At 50.4% G+C, this 21810-nt stretch overlaps 1 protein-coding gene across 1 annotated transcript in view; it reads right to left on the bottom strand.

The window, feature by feature from the left end:
• Window positions 1-20807, bottom strand: part of LOC119967165 — a 157311-nt gene extending 136504 nt beyond the window's left edge. Inside the window, exons 1-3 of the mRNA XM_038799328.1 lie at window positions 20528-20807; window positions 9957-10031; window positions 9210-9333 (exon numbers count right to left, since the gene is read on the bottom strand). Of these exons, the coding sequence (XP_038655256.1) occupies window positions 9210-9333; window positions 9957-10031; window positions 20528-20552 (224 nt within the window). The 5' untranslated portion in view covers window positions 20553-20807. The remainder of the gene's footprint in view (window positions 1-9209; window positions 9334-9956; window positions 10032-20527) is intronic.
• Window positions 20808-21810: the final 1003 nt, after the last annotated feature.

Raw genomic sequence — 21810 nt, 5'->3', positions numbered from 1 at the left:
TCGCGCAACAATCACCAAGCAAGAATTTACCCTTCCAGTCGGGGAACACTTCATCAGTCAAGGGCATTCAGCCTCTGATCTTCGGGTAAGCGTTCTCCAAGGCGGCCTTCAGGACGCGCGACAACGCAGAATCGCTGAGCAGAAACTTATAGCCAAGTTCCGCACACATTTTTTTTTTGTGAAATGTTTTTTATTGAGTTTTCATATTTTATATCCAACAAATTACAAATTATTAGAAAAAAAAACACGCAAAAATTAACATGTATATTTACAGGTAAGCATCTTCATAATAACAACTGTGGCCGCCCCCTTTAGCCGGCATACATATTTTACATTCCCCAATATGGCCGAGGCACATGTTTATAGGCATTTATTTACAGTTTGGTTTTGGGCCTTAGCTAGCCATCAAACCCCCATAACGAACCCGTAGCCCCCCCCGGCTACCTTCGCCCGATTCCCGTCCATTTTCGCCTGATTCTTGGCCACCCGACTATTCTTCCTCATGTACATTGGCCACAAATAGGTCCCGGAACAGTTGCATGAATGGCTCCCACGTTCTGTGGAAGCCGTCGTCCGACCCTCGGATGGCAAATTTGATTTTCTCCATTTGGAGAGATTCCGAGAGGTCGGACAGCCAGTCTGCAGCTCTGGGCGGTGCTGCTGACCGCCAGCCAAACAGGATTCTACGGCGGGCGATCAGGGAGGCAAAGACAAGGGCGTCCGTCCTCCTCCCCAGGAATAGATCTGCTGGTCTGAAACCCCGAAGACCGCCACTATCGGGCATGGCTCCACCCTCACCCCCACCACTTTGGACATAGCCTCGAAGAAGGCTGTCCAGTACTCCACAAGTCTGGGGCAAGACCAGAACATGTGGGCATGGTTGGCCGGGCCTTTTTGGCACCGTTCACATCTGTCCTCCACCTCCGGGAAGAACCTACTCATACGGTTTCTTGTTAAATGGGCTCTATGTACCACTTTTAGTTGCGTCAGGCTGAGCCTTGCGCACGTGGAGGTGGAGTTGACCCTATGCAGTGCTTCGCTCCAGAGTCCCCACCCTATCTCAATCCCCAGGTCATCCTCCCATTTCATTCTTGTTGCGTCCAGTACGGTGTCGTCCCTTTCTACCAGTCGGTCATACATGTCGCTGCAGTTCCCTTTCTTTAGGATACTTGCGTCCAGTAGGTCTTCCAGTAGTGTCTGTCGTGGCGGTTGTTGGGTTCGTCCTTGTCTCCTTTCGTAGGAAGTTTTTGAGCTGCAGGTACCGTAGCTCGTTCCCCCCGGCTAGCCGAAATTTCTCTGTCAGTTCGTCCAGTGTTGCGATCCTGTCGTCCGTGTATAGGTCCCTGACTGTCAGTGTCCCCCCGTCCTGTCTCCACCTTTTGAATGTGGCGTCAGTCAGTGCTGGTGTGAACCTATGGTTGTTGCAGATGGGAGCCTTGTCCGACATTTTGTACAGGCCAAATTGCTGCCGCAGTTGGTTCCAGGATTGGAGGGTGGCTGTCACCACTGGGCTGCTGGAGTGTTTTTTGGATGGGGATGGGAATGCTGCCGTGGCGAGGGCCCAGAGGGAGGTCCCCATGCAGGAGGCCTCCTCCGCACGCACCCACTCGGCTTCTGGCTCCTGGATCCATCCCCTTACTCGCTCGGCTGTTGCCGCCCAGTGGTAGAATTGTAGGTTCGGGAGGGCTAGCCCCCCCTGGATTTTGTTTTTTGTAGGACCTTCTTTGGGATCCTAGCATTTTTACCCCCCCCATACGAACGCCATGATAAGTTTGTCCAGCGCTTTGAAAAAGGTCTTGGGGATGTAGATCAGAATGGATCTAAACAGGAAGAGGAACCTGGGCAGTACGTTCATTTTGATCGTCTGGACTCTCCCCGCGAGGGAGAGTGGGAGTGTGTTCCATCTTTGCAGGTCTGTTTTTACTTCCTCCATCAGGCTGGTGAGGTTCCATTTGTGGATCCCTTTCCAGTCATGGGCTATTTGGATCCCCAGGTAGCGGAATTTGTGTCGGGCTTGTTTGAACGGCAGCCCCTTTAGTGCTGCCCCCCCCCCCCCCCCCCCGCCCGCCCGCACTTGCGGGTGTACTGGGAAGATCTCGCTTTTGCTCATGTTGTTTGTAGCCCGAGAAGGCTCCAAACTCTTTCAGGAGCCCGATGATTCCGTCCATGCTGCTTTGTGGGTCCGAGATGTAGAGGAGCAGATCATCTGCATAGAGTGAGACTCTGTGCTCTCTGCCTCCCCTTCGGATCCCCCTCCAATTTTTTGCTGCCCTGAGCGCGATTGCTAGCGGTTCGATTGCTAGTGCGAACAGCAGCGGGGACAGTGGGCATCCTTGTCTGGTGCCCCTGTGCAGCTGGAAGTATTGGGAGTTGGTATTGTTGGTCCGTACACTCGCCATGAGAGTGTTGAATAGGAGCCTTACCCAGGAGGTGAACCCTGTTCCAAGCCCGAACCGCTCCAGTACCTCCATGAGGTATTTCCATTCGACTCTGTCGAAGGCCTTTTCTGCATCCAGGGACTCGATCACCTCTTGTGTTCTCTCCCCGGAGGGGGTCATTATCACGTTCAGCAGGCGCCTGATGTTTGAGGTAAGCTGTCTACCTTTGACGAAGCCCGTCTGTTCCTCTGTGACCACCTCAGGTACACAGTCTTCTAGCCTTTTGGCTAGGATTTTGGCGTCTGCGTTCAGCAGAGATATGGGTCTGTGTGACCCACATTCCGTTGGGTCTTTGTCTTTCTTAGGTATCAGCGAGATTGAGGCCTGTGCTAACGTGGGTGGCAGTGTGCCCCTCGCTAGCGAGTCTGTGAACATCTCCCGCAGGTGCGGGGCCAGCGCTGTTGCGAATTTTTTGTAGAACTCCGCCGGGAATCCGTCCGGTCCCGGCGCCTTCCCCGTCTGCATGGAGCTAATGCTCTCCATGATCTCTCCCAGTGCTAGTGGTGCTTCCAGGTCCCATTTTCTGCCCCCTCCCACGACTGGTATGTCCAGTCCATCAAGGAATCGGTTCATCCCAGCCTTCCCCGTTGGGGGCTCTGAGGTATACAGCTCTTGGTAGAAGGCCTTGAAGGTTTTGTTAATCCTCTCTGGTTCTGTTTCCAACGTGCCTCTGGTACCCCTGATTTGCGCAATTTCTCTGGTGGCTGCCTGCTTTCTCAGCTGGTGTGCCAACAGGCGGCTGGCTTTGTCTCCGTGTTCGTACAGGGTCCCGCGCGCCTGGCGGAGTTGGTGCACTGCTTTCCTGGTGGAGAGCAGGTCAAAGTTCCTTTGTTATTCTTTTCTCTCCGCCAGGAGCTCTACGGTCGGGGCCTCGGAGTATTTACGGTCTACCTTCAGTATGGAGTCGACCAGCTTCTGCCTAGCCACCCTTTCCTCCATATCTCTTTACGCTTTGAAGGCAATGATTTCCCCTCTTAGTACGGCCTTAAGCGCTTCCCAGAATGTGGATGGTGTGACCTCCCCGTTCTGGTTGTTCTCCGTGTACTCTGCTATGGCCCGCACTATCCTTTCGCTGAAGGCCTTGTCAGCTAGTAAGGCACCGTCCAGCCTCCATGTGGGGCGCTGGGCCCTTCCCGTCTCTAGCCGCACGTCCATGTAGCGTGGAGCGTGGTCTGATATCAGAATTGCGGAGTATTCCACTTTGTCTATCCCTGGAAGCACCGTTTTCCCCACCACAAAGAAGTCAATTCTGGTTTACGCGTTGTGTACTGGGGAGAAGAAAGAGAATTCTTTCTCCCCCGGGTGGGCGAACCTCCAGGGGTCCACTGCTCCCATCTGCTCCATAAAGTGACTGAGTTCCCTTGCCATGCTTGAGGTTTTCCCTGTTTTGGGGTTTGATCTGTCAGTCTTTGGATCCTGTACACAGTTGAAATCCCCCCCCCCCCCCCATGATTAGTCGATGCGTCGCTATGTCCGGGATTTCTGCCATGGTCTTTTTGATGAAACTCGTGTAGTCCCAGTTGGGCGCGTACACGTTGACTAGAACTACCAGTGCCCCATCCAGGGCCCTGCTGACCATGACATACCGCCCCCCCTGGGTCTGTAACCGTCTTTGTCGCCCTAAACATTGTCCTCTTGCCGATCAGGATCGCCACCCCCCTGGCCCTTGTCCCATAGCAGGAAGGGCAGGTTTGTCCCACCCAGCCCTTTCTTACCCGCAGTTGGTCCTGCTCCCTCAGGTGCGTCTCTTGGAGGAAGACTATGTCGGCCCTCATGTTTCTGAGGTGGGTGAGGACTCTGGATCTCTTCACTGGGACGTTAAGTCCCCTTACGTTCCAGGTGATTATCCTGGTGGGAGGCTTCTGCCCCCTCGTTCCTGTGGGATTAACCATATTTATCTGGTGGACGCGCCCCTGCCCTCCGGGGTTTCCCTTTATTAGGGGGCTGTCCAGGATGGCTGCTATCACTGCTCTCCCCATGCGGTCGGGTCTCTGCGCTCCGGGGTTTCCTCTTGTCCCGGGGGCACCCGCCATGGCCGTCCACTGTGTGCCTGCCACGCGGGTAGTCCCCTGCACTCCGGGGGGCCCCTTTGCTCACAGACCGTACTGGGTGGGTGCTTGCAGCGGTTCCTTGTTTTGAGCCCTTGGTTGTGGCACTTTGTAGCCCTGTTCCTTTTCTGGCCTCTTTTGTCCCTTCGTCCCTACATTTCCCCCCCCCGGTCTCTCGCTGTCTGTGTGCCCCCCCCCCCCCGGTCTCTTCCTTTTCCCTCCTCCCCCGTATACCCCTCCTTTGGCCCTCTATCTCCTATTCCTGTCCCCGTTTGCTCTCCCGACTTTGATGGGTGATCCCCCCCTCCCCTGCCTGGCACCTTCCCCCCTGTTGGGGGTGCGCTGCGGCCCTGCTTTGTTGCGTGCCCCCGGCGCTAGCTTTCCTGCTAGTACGGTGGCTCCCCTCTCGGGGGTTGTTGTCTCGCTTCTCCCCTGCCTGGCCTCCACGGTTTTCTGCCCGCTCTTCCCCCATCCTACCCTGCACCCCTCTCGCCTGCTCTCCCTTCTCCAATACTCTCGTTCCCTCGTGCTGGGGCCTGGCCTCCCATGTGGAGCGGTCCCTTGGGCAGTGGGTTGTTTTTTGTTCTGGGTGTTCCTGCCGGGGGGGTGCTGGCATTGCCTCGCCCCTCCCCACCCCCACGTCGGCGTGTCGTTGCCCCTTGCCAGGGGCCCCTCGTCCCTACCCCCCCTGGTATTTTTCCAGCCCGTGCTCCTCGACGAACCTATTCGCCTCAGTAGGGGCTGTAAAGAAATATTCCTTGTTTTGGTATGTGACCCAGAGTTTCGCTGGGTACAGCATACCAAAACGCACTCTGCTCCTGTGGAGAGCTGCTTTCGCTCTGTTGAACTCAGCCCGTCTCTTAGTTATGTCTGCTCCAAGATCCTCATAGATTCGGATGGCGTGCCCTTCCCATTTGCAAGCTCTATTTTCCTTGGCCCAGCGCAGGATTGTCTCCCTATCCCGGTACCGGTGCAGTTTGGCTATGACTGCTCTCGGTTGTTCCCCTGCCTTGGGCTTCGGGCGCAGCGACCGATGTGCTCTGTCCATTTCCGGTGAGATGGGGAAAGTTTTCCTCCCCACTAAATTGCCCAGCATCGCAGCCACGTATGCTGTGGGGTTTCTACCATCGGTCCCCTCTGGCAGGCCCACTATCCTAACATTTTGCCTTCTCGAGCTGTTTTCCTGGTCATCTGCCCTGCCCTTCAGGCTCCCCTGTGCTGCACCCAGTCTCGCCACTTCCCTCTCCAGGGCCGTGACCCGGTCGCTCATGTCGGTCGCTGCTTTCTCCAGCTCCTTAATGGTTGCCTCCTGGGCTTCCAGTTTCTCCCCTTGGGCATCCACTTTCTCCTCCAATCTGGTCAGAGCCTGCTGCACCCCTGACATGGCCCTGGCCACTGCTGTCTGTACTGCGGCCTCTGCGTCTGCTTTCACCTCTGCCTTGATTGCCTGCAGCTGCTCCCTCAGCACCTCGGTAAAGGCTACCTTCCAATTCCAGCCCCCCCTAGCCCCAGGGGAGAGAGCACCTGTCTGTCCAGCTCTTATTGGTGCAGCGATACATCCGTCCCACCACTTTGTGCGCTGATTCGCTCGCTTGAGCTGGCTTGCCCCTTGTCCCGTCTGCTTCTGGTGCCCCCTCTCCCTTGGCTCCCTTCTGGCGTTTTTTTCTCCCCCTTCCGTTCATATTTTCTTCTCCCCTTGTTTTTCTTTTCCGCACCCTATTTTTATTTTTTTTACTTTTTATTTTTTTTTGTCTCTTCCTTTCCCCCCCCCCCCCCCCCCCGCTCTCTCTTCCCTTCTTTCCTTTACCACTTCATTTTATTTATTTATTTATTTATTAATTATTTTTCTCCCCCCCCCCCTCTTTTATGCAACTCCTCTCAGGTGGGCTTACTTTTGATGGGAGAGAGTGTAAAAAGAGAGAAAATAGTATATATACCCCACCCCCTCTCTCTTTAACAGTTTTCTTTTGTTTTTTTATATAAAAGTCCTTTTTTTCCACCCTTCCTTTCTCCTCACTCACCCAGGTGAGAGAGAGAGAGAGCGAGAGGCTTTTGTCCAGTCTCTTTGTCCTTGCCTTGTGGTGGTCGCTGCCGGTTTGGGGGGGGGGTCCCCGCTGCTCCGTTCAGGCTGCCGCACTTCGCACCCCGCGTCCTCCCGGTGGGGGTGGTTAGGTTGCTGGTCGCTGCCGCCGGCTGGGCCCCGCTTCGGTCCTGGCCTGCGTGGGGGGGGGGGGGGGGGGGGAAGAGGTGGACCTGCCGCTGCCGCCGCCGAACCGCTCCTGCTGCCGCCGAACTGCTCCTGCTGCCGCCGCCGAGGATCCTCTTCCGACAGGTTTGTTGGGGCGGGGGCGTCCTTTCCCTGCTCTTTGCCGCTGCGGAGAGAAAGGCCCTGACTTCGTTACCCTGCGGGAGCCCCTCTCCGTGCGACCGCTCCGCTTGCCGACCGCCCGTACAACCCAAGTTCCGCACATGAGTGCGGCCTCAACCGGGACCTGGGATTCATGTCGCATTACATTCATCCCCCACCATCTGGCCTGGGATTGTGAAATCCTACCAACTGTCCTGGCTTGAGACAATTCACACCTCTTTAACCTGGGGTTACCCCTATCTCTGGATCTGTAAAGATTTAATTACCTGTAAATGCTCGCATTCTAAGCATTGTCTGGCATCTTTGAATTTGTCTATCTATGTGTTTCTGGAACATATCTCTTCATTCACCTGAGGAAGGATCAGTGCGCCGAAAGCTCGTGTTTGAAACAAACCTGTTGGACTTTAACCTGGTGTTGTAAGACTTCTCACAATAATAATGAAGCAAGTTCATTATTCCCATTTCTGTTCAGGTCAGTGGATGCAAGAACAATCCTGTCACAGGAGAAATGTTGCCAATATGCTGCACGAAAACTGAAGAAGAAAAAGAGATGGAGGGAGTGGCAAAATGTATTTAAGGATGAATGCTTGATGTTATGTATGACATACTTTGTAAAATACATTAATCCCAAAATTTGGCAGCCGTGATGTGTGCTGAGGGAGCTCCCACCCTGTTTGGCACCTGGGTCCAACAGAGACCATAATCTACAGTACTCCCCACCCACTCCCCACTTGTTTCCCCAAAGCCCCTACTACTCTCCCGACAGCAGCCACCCAATTCTCTCACCCTGGCCTGCATTCCCATTCACCTTGTTAACCAGTTCAGGTGATGCATGTCATTGCAAACTAGCTGCAGTTCCAACAGTGGCCACTGCTTCCTCTGACTCCCTTGTGCCAATTAACAGCCCAACAGCCACAGAATCAACATGCAGCCTCCCCGCCACACTCAGGCAGGTTTGACCCCAGCTTTTCTGCCAGGAGTGGGGCCACCATCTCTAATATCTTCATTTTTGCAGCATATTAGCTAATTATTTTACAAGTCTGTTTCAAGTTTTCATTGCTCGGTGAGAGATTTATTTGCCTACCACTCTTAGAACATACATAGAACATAGAATTTACAGTGCAGAAGGAGGCCATTCGGCCCATCGAGTCTGCACCGGCTCCTGGAAAGAGCACCCTACCCAAGGTTAACACCTCCACCCTATCGCCCTAACCCAGTAATCTCACCCAACACTAAGGGCAATTTTGGACACTAAGGGCAATTTATCATGGCCAATCCACCTAACGTGCACATCTTTGGACCGTGGGAGGAAACCGGAGCACCCGGAGGAAACCCACGCACACACGGGGAGGATGTGCAGACTCCACACAGACAGTGACCCATGCCGGAATCGAACCTGGGACCCTGGAGCTTTGAAGCGATTGTGCTATCCACAATGCTACCGTGCTTATTCTGTCCTCAAGACTCCTGTAGTAATAATAATCTTAATTGTCACACGTAGGCTTACATTAACACTGCACGAAGTTACTGTGGAAAGCCCCTAGTCACCACATTCCGGGGCCTGTTCGGGTACACAGAGGGTGAATTCAGAATGTCCATTTCACCTAACAGCACGTCTTTCGGGACTTGTGGGAGGAAACCGCAGCACTCGGAAGAAACCCACACAGATACTGGGAGAACGTGCAGACTCATACAGGACAGTGACCCAGGCCGGGAATCGAACATGGGACCCTGGCACTATGAGGCAACAATGCTAAGTCCTGCTCCTACAGCCCAGGTTTCATATTATGTTTGGACCCGGTTTATCTATTCCTCCAGAAATGTTACATTTTTGCAGACTGAAACAAATTCATTTTGGTGAAATTTAACTCCTGATTTAACAAAAGCCCCTAAATCATTGCTCGCCAAAGCAATTTCTTCTCCCCATCCCAATTTTCTCCCATGTTCCTCTTTTGAAGACACATCACTGAGGCTGATAAATCTCCAGAAGATCCCTTTCAGCACCTTGCTGGATCATAGAATCCCAACATCATCTTAATATATGAAACTTCACACCATTCATCAGAACCCTTGACAGAGCCAAGTTCAGATATGACTGTAGTGACTGATTCAATACTTGTTAAACAAAAAATGCATTTTGGGAAGGTCTCTCAGCTGCTGAAGGAACTGCTGTCTCGTTCCACCATTTTACACCACTATTTCAAGGTTCGCCCATCCCCTGGGACATAGTTTGCTGAGAGACTCCACCAGATTACAAATTCCAATGGGCTTTATTCCGCCCATCCAAAATAGTACATTTCACTGCTCAAAATGGATGACTGTTAAGTCATTACAGAAGATTTCACCTGAACTGACCTTAGATGATGGAGAAAATACTTGAGAAGTTCAACAAGGTCATCATGCTTTAGATCAGATATCAGCTTATTATGTTGTGCACTGGGGAATACGACAAGGGGAGATCCCTGATGATCAAAACTGCCTGCCAAGGAGATAATTGAAAAAGACAGGGTAAACAAGATGTAGTCAAGCATGGAGATCCTTAAAATGATGTAAATACTGTATATGCAAAGATAGACACAATGCTTCCAATATTTACTGAAGTGATTGTGGCACTTCAGACAGCAACATCACCTGATGATGTTCAGTAAATATGATCATGAGGCCAGCACCGATTGTTAAAGCACCAAAACTCACTGCCAGAGAACAGGGACAGACCCAAATTCCTGATTGGAGCTACAAACAGTGGAAGGTCTCAGGCCAAGACTCCAGTTTCTCTCTGCAAGGCAGCAAAGAAGATCCGATCTTGCCTTGGTGGCACATCCTCCGGGTCAGCAAAAGATGGTATTACTCAAAGCAGCTCAGGAGCAACTGAGTCGGCTATTAAATCAATAACCTGACATCATGGCAGCTTCCCCTAAAATTAGCACCATATATTTCACATGTACACCTTTACATGCAGCACAGAGTTGAAACAAAAAAGTATAAAGTTGAAAAACTTTCAACAAATCAAATGTACAAAAATGCCCGACTGCATCTTTCAAGCAAAACTGCTTTAATAAATTATTAAAATACTCAGAGGAAATAAAATCAACTGTGTCTCACCTGGGATGATAGCAACACCAGAATACAAAATTCGATCTTCAGGCAAGTCTGGAGGAGACCAGAATTTTTGAAAACCTAAACAGAAACATATGCATAGAGTGGTAATAGCACAGAGGAACATCATTCAGCACATCAGGTCCATATCAGTTTTCAGTAAAACAATTTAATCAGTCCATTCCTGCCTTTTTATCACTTTAGTCCCTTCGACCCATCACATATGTGCCGGTCAAAAACAACCCTCTAAGTATTTTAGTCCCAGTGTGGATGACTGAATTGTTAAAAATGTTATCAACAGCTCCTATACTTCCTCAAGAAACTAAGGAAATTCGGCATATCCACATTGACTCTACCAACTTTTACAGATGCACCACAGAAAGCATCCTATCTGGCTGCACCACAGCCAGATATGGCAACTGCTTCACCCAAGAGCATAAGAAACTACAGAGAGTCGTGAACACAGACTGTCCATCACACAAATCTCCCACCCATTGACTCTATTTACACCTCCCACTGACTTGGGAAAGCAGACAGCATAATCAAAGACCCCTCCCACCTGGGATATTCTCTCTTCCAACCTCTTCCAAGTCACACCAATAGATTCAAAAACAGCTTCTTCCCCGCTGTTACCAGACTCCTGAATGACCATCCAATGGACTGAACTGATCTCTCTATGCATCTTCTCTACTCTGTAGCACTACATTCCGAATGCTTCACCCAATATCTATGTATTTACATTGTGTATTCATTGCATGTTTTCATGTTTGGAATGATCTGTCTGGACTGTACGCAGAACAATACTTTTCACTGTACCTCGGTACACGTGACAATAAATCTAAATCTTGATGCTGCTGGCACTGCAACGTTTGCCGTTCCCTGTTGCACGGTGCTCCCTATAAAGATGGCGGCTACACATACAATTGTGCATGCGCAGCAAACACAGCCTTTTCTAAAATCATGGGGGCAATTCTCCAGTATGGAGCCCAAGTGTTCGCGCCTTCATGAACACCGTCGCGTTTCACGACGGCGCGAACCTGGCCTGGGTACGACAGATTCTGGCCCCCACAAGAGGTGCCGCACCAACCCGCGCGAGCGCAGTTGGGACGCGCCAACATGCGCATGCGCAGGGGTCTTCTTTAGCGTGCCGGCCCCGACTCAAGGTGGCGTCGATGTGCAGGGACTAGGCACGCCAGAAAGTAAGCCCGGTTTGGGGGGGGGGGGGGGTGGCCCGCCGATCGGTAAGCCCCGATCGCGGGCCCGACCCCTGCGGAGCCCCCCCCCCCCCCCCCCCCCGGTGAAGGAGCCCCGTTCCCCCCCCTACCCCGCCCCCCAACCGTCCATGCAGATTTCCCGCTCGGCCCAGAGAATCGGCAGCCCCGCCGATTCCAGCGGCCCGCGGCCGGCACTGCGGCAGCGCAAATGGTGCCGATTCTCTGTACCTCGGATAATCACACACCAGCGTCGGGGCGCGGTTACGGCGATTCTCCGGCCCGGGGCTCGAATCGCCCCCCATACCCACCACTGACTGGCCCGCAGCTACTAAGAACATCCCTGCACCTTTCCTTGAAATAAAGGTGCCACTTTTTCCACTATTCAACGATCTGACAATCAGAGATGCAAGCCATCTGGATCTAAGTGTAGCCAGATTTTCATTACATACTTCCCATCAATTGTCACATCCACTACCTCTCTACTAACATTTTACCAGCATCCTCTGCCTTGGTAAGGACCAATATAAGTTCAGGTACATTGTCACAAGTCAGGCTTTATCCACCCGACATATTTAGAATGTGCCAGCCATCAATTTTAATTGAGTAAAAAAATTTTTAAATGACTTATCTGGACAATTCAGCTAGGCACTGCATTGATGAGGCACCAGACTAGATATTGACTGCTTCGGGGATTGGTCTATGCATATGCTCCATGTGACCCTTGACCTCACTTATAATAATCTTGATTAGTGTCACAAGTAGGCTTACATTAACACTGCAATAAAATTACCGTGAAAGTCCCTCCCCCCATTGCCACACTCCGCCGATCTCTCAGCAGTGTGATCATGCCCATCATATATTCACAACTCTTTGATTCTACAACCAACTTCATGATTATTTTTAAAGTCTCCTTTGAAACTCTTAGATGCAGTTAATGCTACAGTTTAGAAATGCCAACACCATACAAGTGAGCACTGCATTTCACACTTTATTTTTGATGATTAATATTTGTGCTGATACTGGAAATGCCAAATGCTGGGTTTTATTGGCTACCATTCAGCAGCCACTATCTATTAAATAATCCAGTTTTACCAAGCTGCCAACAGCAAATAGATCTTAATGAGCTGTTTAACTCTCCAAATCAAAGATAAATGATATGTGAATCTCTGCAACCAGCAGCAGACCTAACCACAGAGTAATGGACATCTGAATAAGCCAAGTCAAATGCTCTACTAGCAAAAGTTGATAGTAAATGTAGATTGCCAACTTTATTGTATGTTGCTCCAATTTCTGCCTGTACCTCAAACACAAAAGCTGCTGTAGCTCCTTATCTCTTTTGACCTCCAAAATTAACTACTACAATGTTTTCCTAGCGGACCTCCCACTTTCCACCCCAACTGAATTCAATATAAAATCTGGAATTAAAAGTCTAATGATGATCATACCATTATTGCTTGTTGTAAAAATGTCCTTGGTCACTAATATCCTTTAGGGAAGGAACTCTCCTGAACTTATCTGGTCTGGCCTACATGTGACTTCAGGTCTACAGCAATGATTCTTAACTGCCCTCTGAAAACAACTCAGTTGCATTAAACCGCTAAAAAAGTCAAGGATCAAACCAAACAGACCACCCAGTATTGACTTAGACACAACAGCAGCAAATCAATCCTCAGCACTGGCATCTACCCGGCAATGTGGAAACTTTCCCAGGTATGTCCTGTGCACATAATCAGGATAAATCCAAAACGGCCAACTACTACCTCATCAGTCAAAGTGATGGAAGGTGTCTTTTTTTAAAAAAAAGCATTTTTATACCAAATATTTTATATTTTTACAATTTAGAACAAACACAAAACCCACCCAACACTTATACCCCCACCTCCACATACCTCCCCCCTCACCTCCCTCAGTGGTCAACAGTAACCAGCTCTCCAAATTGCAAAATGAACAAATCCCAACTATTGTAGAACCCGTCACTCACCCTCCTTAGAGCAAATTTCACTTTCCCCAGGGCAAATAACTCCAGCAAGTCCCCCCGCCAAGCTGAGGCACAGGGTGGAGAAGCTGACCTCCACCCCAACAAGACCCGCCTGCGAGCAAACAGCGAGGCGAAGGGCGAAGACATCTGCCCCAGCACCCATATGCTACTCCGACCTGTCCAACACTCTGAATATGGCTTCTAGGGGACCGGGCTCAACATGCAGTGTCCCCGAAATGATGCTGAAACCGCCCTCCAAAACCTTTCCAACTACGGGCAGGACCAAAACATATGTACATGGTTCGCAGGGCCCCTCCCACACATCCTCCACTCCCTCGAAGAGCTGGAACATCCTTGACTTGACCAGGTGCGCCCTGTACGCTACCTTCAGCGGGTTGAGGCAGATATGTGGCGTGGTGAGGCAGAGCATCCCGCCCCCTGAATTCATATTATTCGTGCGCACACTCGCCATCGGCTCCTTATACAGCAACTGCGTCCATGCCACACACTTCAGCCCAATCTCAAATTTCTCCAACATAGGCCTCAAATAACTCCACTCCATCAGATCAACACCAGATCAAATGCCTTCTCCTCACCAAATGCTACCACCACCTCCGGCTCCCTTCCCTCCGTCGGAGAAAGAACCTCATTCAGCAGCCTCCTCACATTCGAAGACAGTTGTTTGCCCTTGACGAACACCTCCAACCTTAACGGCAGCACCTTTCACCGTGGACAGTCGGTCGAACCTCGCCTGCAACTCCGTCCTCTTTGGCAGGAGCCCCGGCTCCAGATCCCCCGCATACCCCCAATTCACCTCCATTACCCCAAGCCCCACACATCCAGCCGGATCAGCCCCATCCTTTTGTTACTGTCGACCCATTCCCCCTCACAGAATCCCCCATCCACTTCCTCTTGAAAACACCTCACCCAGTACGGATCTCCTCCCCCCACCATTCACACCTCCAGGTCCAACGAGACCTGTTCTACCAGACACCACCGACCGCAGCCCCTCCCCCCACCACACTCCAGTTCACTAGCCAACCCTTGTTTGAACAAAGAACAAAGAAAAGTACAGCAAAGGAACAGGCCCTTCGGGCTCCAAGCCTGTGCCGACCATGCTGCCCGTCTAAACTAAAATCTTCTACAATTCCGGGGTCCGTATCCCTCTATTCCCATACTATTCATGTATTTGTCAAGATGTCCCTTAAACGCCACTATCGCCCCTGCTTCCACCATCTCCTCCGGCAACGTGTTCTAGGCACCCACCACCCTCTTGTGTAAAAACAACTTGCCTCGTATATCTCCTCCAAATCTTGCCCCTCGCACCTTAAACCTATGCCCCCTAGTAATTGACCCCTCTACCCTGGGAAAAGCCTGACTATCCATTCTGTCTATGCCCTTCATAATTTTGTAGACCTCTATCAGGTCGCCCCTCAACCTCTGTCGTTTGCTAGCACAGTTACCCCTGCCAGGAACTAAGCCCCTCCTCCCTACCCTTCCTCAGTAACCCAGCCCCTCATGCCCAATACCCCACCTCCCCCCAAACCATGAAACAAAGAACCACATCCATAAAGAAAAACAAAAACACATGTAAATAACTCCCCCCCCACCCCATTAAACAGACAGAGACAAAACCCCAATCCAAGGAAAAAACTAAATAAGAAAAAAAAAGATTCCCTGTTCCCACCAACCAAGTCGAAACCCCAACTCTCATCTGAGTCCCAGTCCTTCAGCCTTAATGAACGCCTCTGCCACCTCAAAGTAAAAGTCCTTCGGTCTGCACGTCCTCCCCGTGTGCGTGGGTTTCCTCCGGGTGCTCCGGTTTCCTCCCACAGTCCAAAGATGTGCGGGTTAGGTGGATTGGCCATGCTAAATTGCCCGTAGTGTCCTAATAGTAAGGTTAAGGGGGGGAGTTTTTGTGTTACGGGTATAGGGTGGATACCTGGGTTTGAGTAGGGTGATCATGGCTCGGCACAACATCGAGGGCCGAAGGGCCTGTTCTGTGCTGTACTGTTCTATGTTCTATGTTCTATGAATTGAGAGTCACTCTCAGCTTCGCTGGGTAGACCACTCCGAACCTGACTCCTCTTCCGTACAATGCCACCTTTACCCACCCAATTGGCCGCCCACCTTCTCGCCAACTGCACCGTCAAGATCTTGGTATATGCGTATGACAATGCCTTCCCACTTCACATCTCGTCTCTGCTTCGCCCAGCTCATAACCTTCTCTTTCACATGGTATTATGAAAACAGTTTAGGACCGCCCTTTGGTGGCTCATTTGCTTTCAGCTTCAGCCTGAGCAACCGATGCACCCTGTCCAACTCATAGATGGAGGGCTCTTCCACCATCCCATCAACTTGACAAACAAAGTACTCAGTGAGCCTCGGGCCCTCCACCCCAGCCGCTCAGGCAGACACACAATCCTCAAATTTTGCCTCCTCAACCTGTTCTCCGACCCTTCACCTCGGCTCGGAGCTCTTTATTGACCTCCGCCACCCTCCACAGCTCCTCACCCATCGAGGTGAACTAGTTGCTGTGTTGCGCCAATGCCTCCTCCACACCCTTCAGCTTCTTTCCTTTCTCCCGCCCCTCAACCGACGACTTCATCAATGCCATCTTTAATCGGGACAATCGCCTCCTTCGCCCACTCTTTAAGCAAAGCCTTCAAAGCATCTCCAAAGGTTTGGCAAACAGCCTTTCAAACTCCGCCACACCACCTCGGTCAGAGTTTTGACCGTGATGGGAACAGCCCTACCCGATGACCCACCCGCGCCATCTTCCCTCCTGCTGGACTCACAGCAACACTCGCCGGCGGAGTCGCTCACCCTTTTCTTTCCAAGACCTTTCTTCTGTGACTTCGACATTCTCCAACTCCTTATGACTTCCCACAGCAGCTCATCCAAAACGTATCCTGAGACCGGGCATAAAAGTCCAAAATTTGCGACATCCACCATTATGTCACCACCAGAAATCCCCTGATGGAAGGTGCCATTACCAGTATCAGCCGGCAATTGCTTAGCAACAACTTACTCACTGACACTCATTTGTGTTCCACCAGGGTCACTCAGCTTCTGACCTCATTACAGCCTTGGTTCAACCATACAGAAAAGAACCAAACTCTTAACATTAAGTAGCAGTTGACCAAGTGCGGCATCAAGGAATCCAAGCAAAACTGGAGTCAATAGAAAGCAAGGGAAAACTCTCCACTTGTTGGGAGTCATACCTGGCACAAAGGAAGATGCCTGTGATTGTTTGTGATCAATCCAGGACATCATTGCACGGTTTCTTCAGGGTAGTGTTGTAGGCCCAACTATCTTAGTTGCTTCGGCAATGATCTTCCTTCCATCATAAGGTCAGAAGAGGGGATGTTCGCTGATGTTTGCACAATGTTCAGCACCATTCGCAACTCCTCCAGTATTGAAGCAGCCTATATCCAAATGCAGCAAGACATGGACAATATCCAGGTTTGGGGTGAGATTCACTGGCATTACCATCGCCAAACCCCCATTGTCAACATCCTGGGGCTTACCATTGACCAGAAACTGAACTGGACCAGCCATTAAATACTGCAGCTACAAGAGCAGGTTAGAGGCTAGTTACCTTGGAGAATAACTCACCTCCTGACTCCACATTTTACAAAATAAATTTAGAGTACCCAATTCATTTGTTCCAATTAAGGGACAATTTAGCCTGGCCAATCGACCTATCCTGCACATCTTTTTTTGGCTGTGGGGTGCGATCCACGCAGACATGGGGAGAATGTGCAAACTCCGCATGGACAGTGACCCAGGGCCAGGATTGGACCCGGGTCCTCGGCGCCATCAGGCAGCAGTGCTAGCCACTGCACCACTGTTCTGCCACCCATCCACAACATTCACTTCCTCCACCACCGAAGCACAGTCGCAGCAATGTGCACCATCAACAAGATAAAATACAGGAACTCTCCAAGGTTTCTTAGGCAGCACCTTCCAAACCATGATCACTACCATCTGGAAGGACAAGGGCAACCAATACATGGGAAAACATGCACCTGGAAGTTCCCCTCCAAGCCACTCACCATCCTGACTTTTCCTTCCTTCCAGATGGGTTAAAATCAGAGAACCTTCTCCCTAGCAGTACGGTGGGTGTACCTACATTACATGGATTGCAGAGATTCAAGAAAATAGCTCACTACCTCCTTCTCAAGCGCAATTAGGGACGGGCAATGAATTCTGCCCTAGCCAATGAAGCCCACATCTCTAGAATGAATTGTCATAATATACATCTATGTATATAATGGAGGGCAGACAGGCAGTGATTGACACACAGGATGACCAGTAACCACACAGAACAGAGCAGCCAATCACCGGACAGGACACTACCACTATAAAGCCAGAGGGCACTAGGTTTCCCGCTCTCTCGGGACCCAGCCACTGAGACAGTCAGAGTTCGTGAGCTAGCCAGTGCAAACACCATGCGGTAGCTAGTAAGTCTGGTCAGGCTAGTTCTAGGTCACCAGTCAAGTCAGTATAGTGTCAACCCACAGTTGAACACGTATAGTAGTTCAGACGTTAAATAAAATCATGTTGCATCTTATCAAGTATTGGAAGTCTGTCTCTCACTACACTGCATCAAGTGCAGTCCACGTCGACCCAGCCTGCCCAACACATCACGGTACCAGAGAGTGATACTGCAATTTGACAGACCTACCTTGAGTGAATCAGCGTTGACCAGCAAACAGCCATCCGGTGACATGGAAAACGTCCGCCCTCCTCCGCAGCTCCACATCGCCGGCAACCTCGGTGCAAATTGGAAGACCTTCAAACAAAAGTTCCAACTCTATCTCGAAGCCACCGACCTTGAGGCCGCATCAGATGCCAGGAAGATCGCACTATTCCTTTCCACTGCCGGGGACCACGCCATCCACATCTACAACTCCCTGACATTCGCTGAAGGCGAAGACAATTGAAATTTAAAACAGTCCTGCTGAAGTTCGCCAGCCACTGCGACATTGAGGTGAATGAGAGCTTTGAACGGTACGTTTTCCAGCAGAGGCTTCAGGGGAAGGATGAACCTTTTCAATCCTTTTTGACCCATCTCCGTATCCTCGCGCAGTCATGTAACTAAGACTCGACAACTGATCCCATGATCCGGGATCAGATTGTTTTCGGGGTCCATTCCGATTCCCTTCGCAGCAGCTCCTGAAAGTCAAGCAGCTCACCCTCACCCTCACCATCGAAACGTGCATTCTCCACAAACATGCTAACAATCGGTACTCCCACATCAGGGCGGCAGAAACTGCAAAGCTAGCCTCCCACGAGGCAGTGCAGGCTATCGCCCAAACTGTGGCTCCTCCCAGTTAAAGTGGCAATGTCCGGCAAAATCACGACAGTGTCCACAGTGTGGCAAGCTTGGCCACTATGCAGCCCTTTGCAGATCTGCTCCACTGCCCAGCAGCCAGCGAACCCAGCCACAGCGCAGAAGCGTCCGTTCAATACAGCAATGCATGCCAGATTCCGACTCTGACAGCCCAACAGATCCTGATGCTGAGTGCCTCAAATCCCCATACCAAGTGGGCATCATTACGAAGCATGCGCTGCCTTTCTCCAAGATAGTGAAGCACCTCCCGATCCTCAGCGTGGAACCCGATGACGAGTGGTGTGCTGTCCTCAGTCAACAAGGCTCGCATCTGGTTCAAACTGGACACTGGCAAATCGGCGAACCTCATCTCGAAATCCGATCTCGACACCATCCGCGTCAGACCAAGTATTCTTCCACTGATCTACCAGCAATCCTGCCGACCCCTGCGACCACCGCATTGGCGGTGCTCCCGCCTATCCAAGTGCAGGCGGCCCCTGATCCACCCTTGCTGCAATCAACCAGAATTTGTCGCCCGCCACAGAGACTGAATTTATAGACTGAGCTTTTGTACATCTTGTTACCTCACCGTTTTGACCTCTGTAAATATGATTTTGCCGTTTCATCTGCCTTATATCTGCACTAGCGATACCTTCCTATGTATAATAGTTCATTTTAACACATTCTGTATATAGTTACGCACATACACACCCCCATGCACACACACCTTAATATTTATTATCTAAAAAAAAAGGGGAGATGTCATAATAAAAATCTATGTATATAATGGAGTGCAGACAGGCAGTGATTGACACGCAGGATGACCAGTAAGCACACAGAACAGAGCAGCCAATCACCAGACAGGACACGACCACTATAAAGCCAGAGGGCACCAGTTTTCCTGCTCTCTTGGGACCAAGCCTCTGAGACAGTCAGAGCTGGTGAGCTAGCCAGTGCAAACACCATGTGGTAGCTAGTAAGTCTGGTCAGGCTGGTACTAGGTCTCCAGTCAAGTCAGCATAGTGTCAACCCACAGTTAAACATGTATGGTAGTTAAGACGTTAAATAAAATCGTGTTGGATCTTATCAAGTGTTGGAAGTCTGTCTCTCGCTACACTGTGTCAAGTGCAGTCCACATCGACCCAACCTGCCCAACACCACATCATGAATAAAACAAAGTTTAAAGGAGTAGAAAACATGCAAACAGGCGTTGCTGGAAATATACAACATTTGCAAGTAAGGCCACTTAAGGCCATCAAATGCCTCCGATGCATTTGTTTTCACTTCAAATAAACCTAACAAATTACTTTTGCTTTTAAAGTGTAGGATCTCCTTATTGATATAGGATGGAAGCACTATCCAGAGAGACATAGAACCATTTGTTTTGGTGCGTTAATTGCCTCCAATAGCTTTTATTAAAGTATTAAGCATATTCAAGGCATTGCCATCAAAATCTAACTTTTAATGCAGTGCTATTATCACGTCAAAATACCTGGGAAATCGTGGTGATTTGTAAAACACACAAAGACCCATCAATCAAATACTTGTGGTGAAAACGAACGAGCAACTCTTCCCCTCCATTGAAAGAAATTTGCGTGGTGTATCTCTTCAAATGTTGCCTTTGCCACGTTTTCTACAATACATCCTCCAGTCTGGATACACTCATGAGGAATGCCCAATCGTGCGTTTTAACAGCTGGCTTTCCAAGTTAACATCCAGCCCAAACTTAAAAACACGCACACAAAAAAACCCAGACTAAAAGGGTTTTAAAAATGAGGAGGAGGAGGAGGAGGAGGAGGGGGGGGGGGGGGGGGGGGGGGGGGGGGGGGGGGGTTAAAATAGTAACGGGGAGCTCTGTGGAAAGTAAGTGAAGCTGGCGTCCGCGGTCACACAGCGAGGCTGGTGTGCGAGCACCCGGCCAGAGAGAGCAAACACTTCCTTCATTGTGAAAAAAATAATCCTGTCATTTTAAAAAGCGGAATTAAAACATCGCGCCGCTTTGATCTTCACATCTGCTGGCTTCACTCTTTGCACTGACCACCTTTACCTGTTGCTCTGCTGTCCCAGCTCATTTTCCTCTTTCTTCCAACTACTCCCCCGCCAACCCGCTGCCCATCAGCGACAAGAGTTTAGCACTGCGGCCAATTACTCGAAAGAAAAGGAACACCTCCCCGAGTAAATCCGAATTGTCTGGTCGCCAGTAACAATCGTCAGGCACAGAGTCCGGGGAAGGAGAGCTCCCTGTCGCTCCGCCATGTTACCTATCCGAGGAGATGAGCCTCATTTCTTTCATTCATTCACTCCACAGGCTGGAGACTAGGCACTTGCTGCTATTGGGTTAAAGAGCAGCCTTTCACAAAGTCATTTGCTCAACCACCCGCCTCCCAGGCTGCTCGTGCCTGAGCCCGAGCTGCTCAGGGTCATTTTGGCCACGAACCCAGTGTCCTGTCACCCAATAACATATTATTGTCACTAAAGTAAAAGCAGGAGACCGGTGCAATTGAAAAACTGTGTTCAGGTGTTAAGTAGTAATTGTATTCTCAATACAGTATCACTATTTTATTCCCCACAGTACAACAATGACTATACTACTCTTTGCTCTTATAGACCCCAGCATCATCCCATTGCCCCCCCCCCCCCCCCCCAATGGCGACCAGTGCCCCTCCCCACCCCCCTTGCTCTTATGGTCACCAATACTTTTTAAAATTCATTTTTATGGGATATAAGCGTCTCTGGCATTTTGTTGCCCATCCCTAATTGCCCTTGAGTAGGTGGTGGTGAGCTTCTTTCTCCAACCGTTGCAGTTTATGTGGTGTAGGTACACCCACTGTGCTACAAGGGAAGGAGCTCCAAGATTTTGACCCAGCAATGGCGATATATTTCCAAGTCGGGATGGTGAGTGACTTAGAGGAGGAATTCCAAGAGGTGGTGTTCCAATGTACCTGTTGCCCGCCCTTGTCCTTCTAGATGGTAGTGATCGTGGATTTGGAAGGTGCTGCCTAAGGAGCCTTGGTGAGTTCCTGCAGTGCATCTTGTAGATGGTACAGATGGCTGCTACTGTGTGTCGGTGGTGAAGGGAATGAATGTTTGTGGAAGGGGTGCCAATCAAATGGGCTGCTTTATTCATTTTTTAAAATATTTTAATTAAGTTTTTAACATTTTAACAAAAACACACACCACCCCAAACAAAAAATAGTACAAAGAGAAAGCAACCCCTCCCCATACCCCAACCACCCACAATCCTCCCTCCCCCCCCCCCCCCCAGCTGATGGTGACCACTCAACAATTGTCCTCCACTTCCGCAAACAATCAACTCATCCTCAACCTTGT

This window comes from Scyliorhinus canicula, chromosome 6, assembly GCF_902713615.1.
Source record: "Scyliorhinus canicula chromosome 6, sScyCan1.1, whole genome shotgun sequence".
In the NCBI taxonomy this organism is placed as follows: Eukaryota; Metazoa; Chordata; class Chondrichthyes; order Carcharhiniformes; family Scyliorhinidae; genus Scyliorhinus; species Scyliorhinus canicula.
Note: the sequence above shows the minus strand (reverse complement) of the source record. Positions and strands in the feature narration are given on the sequence as shown.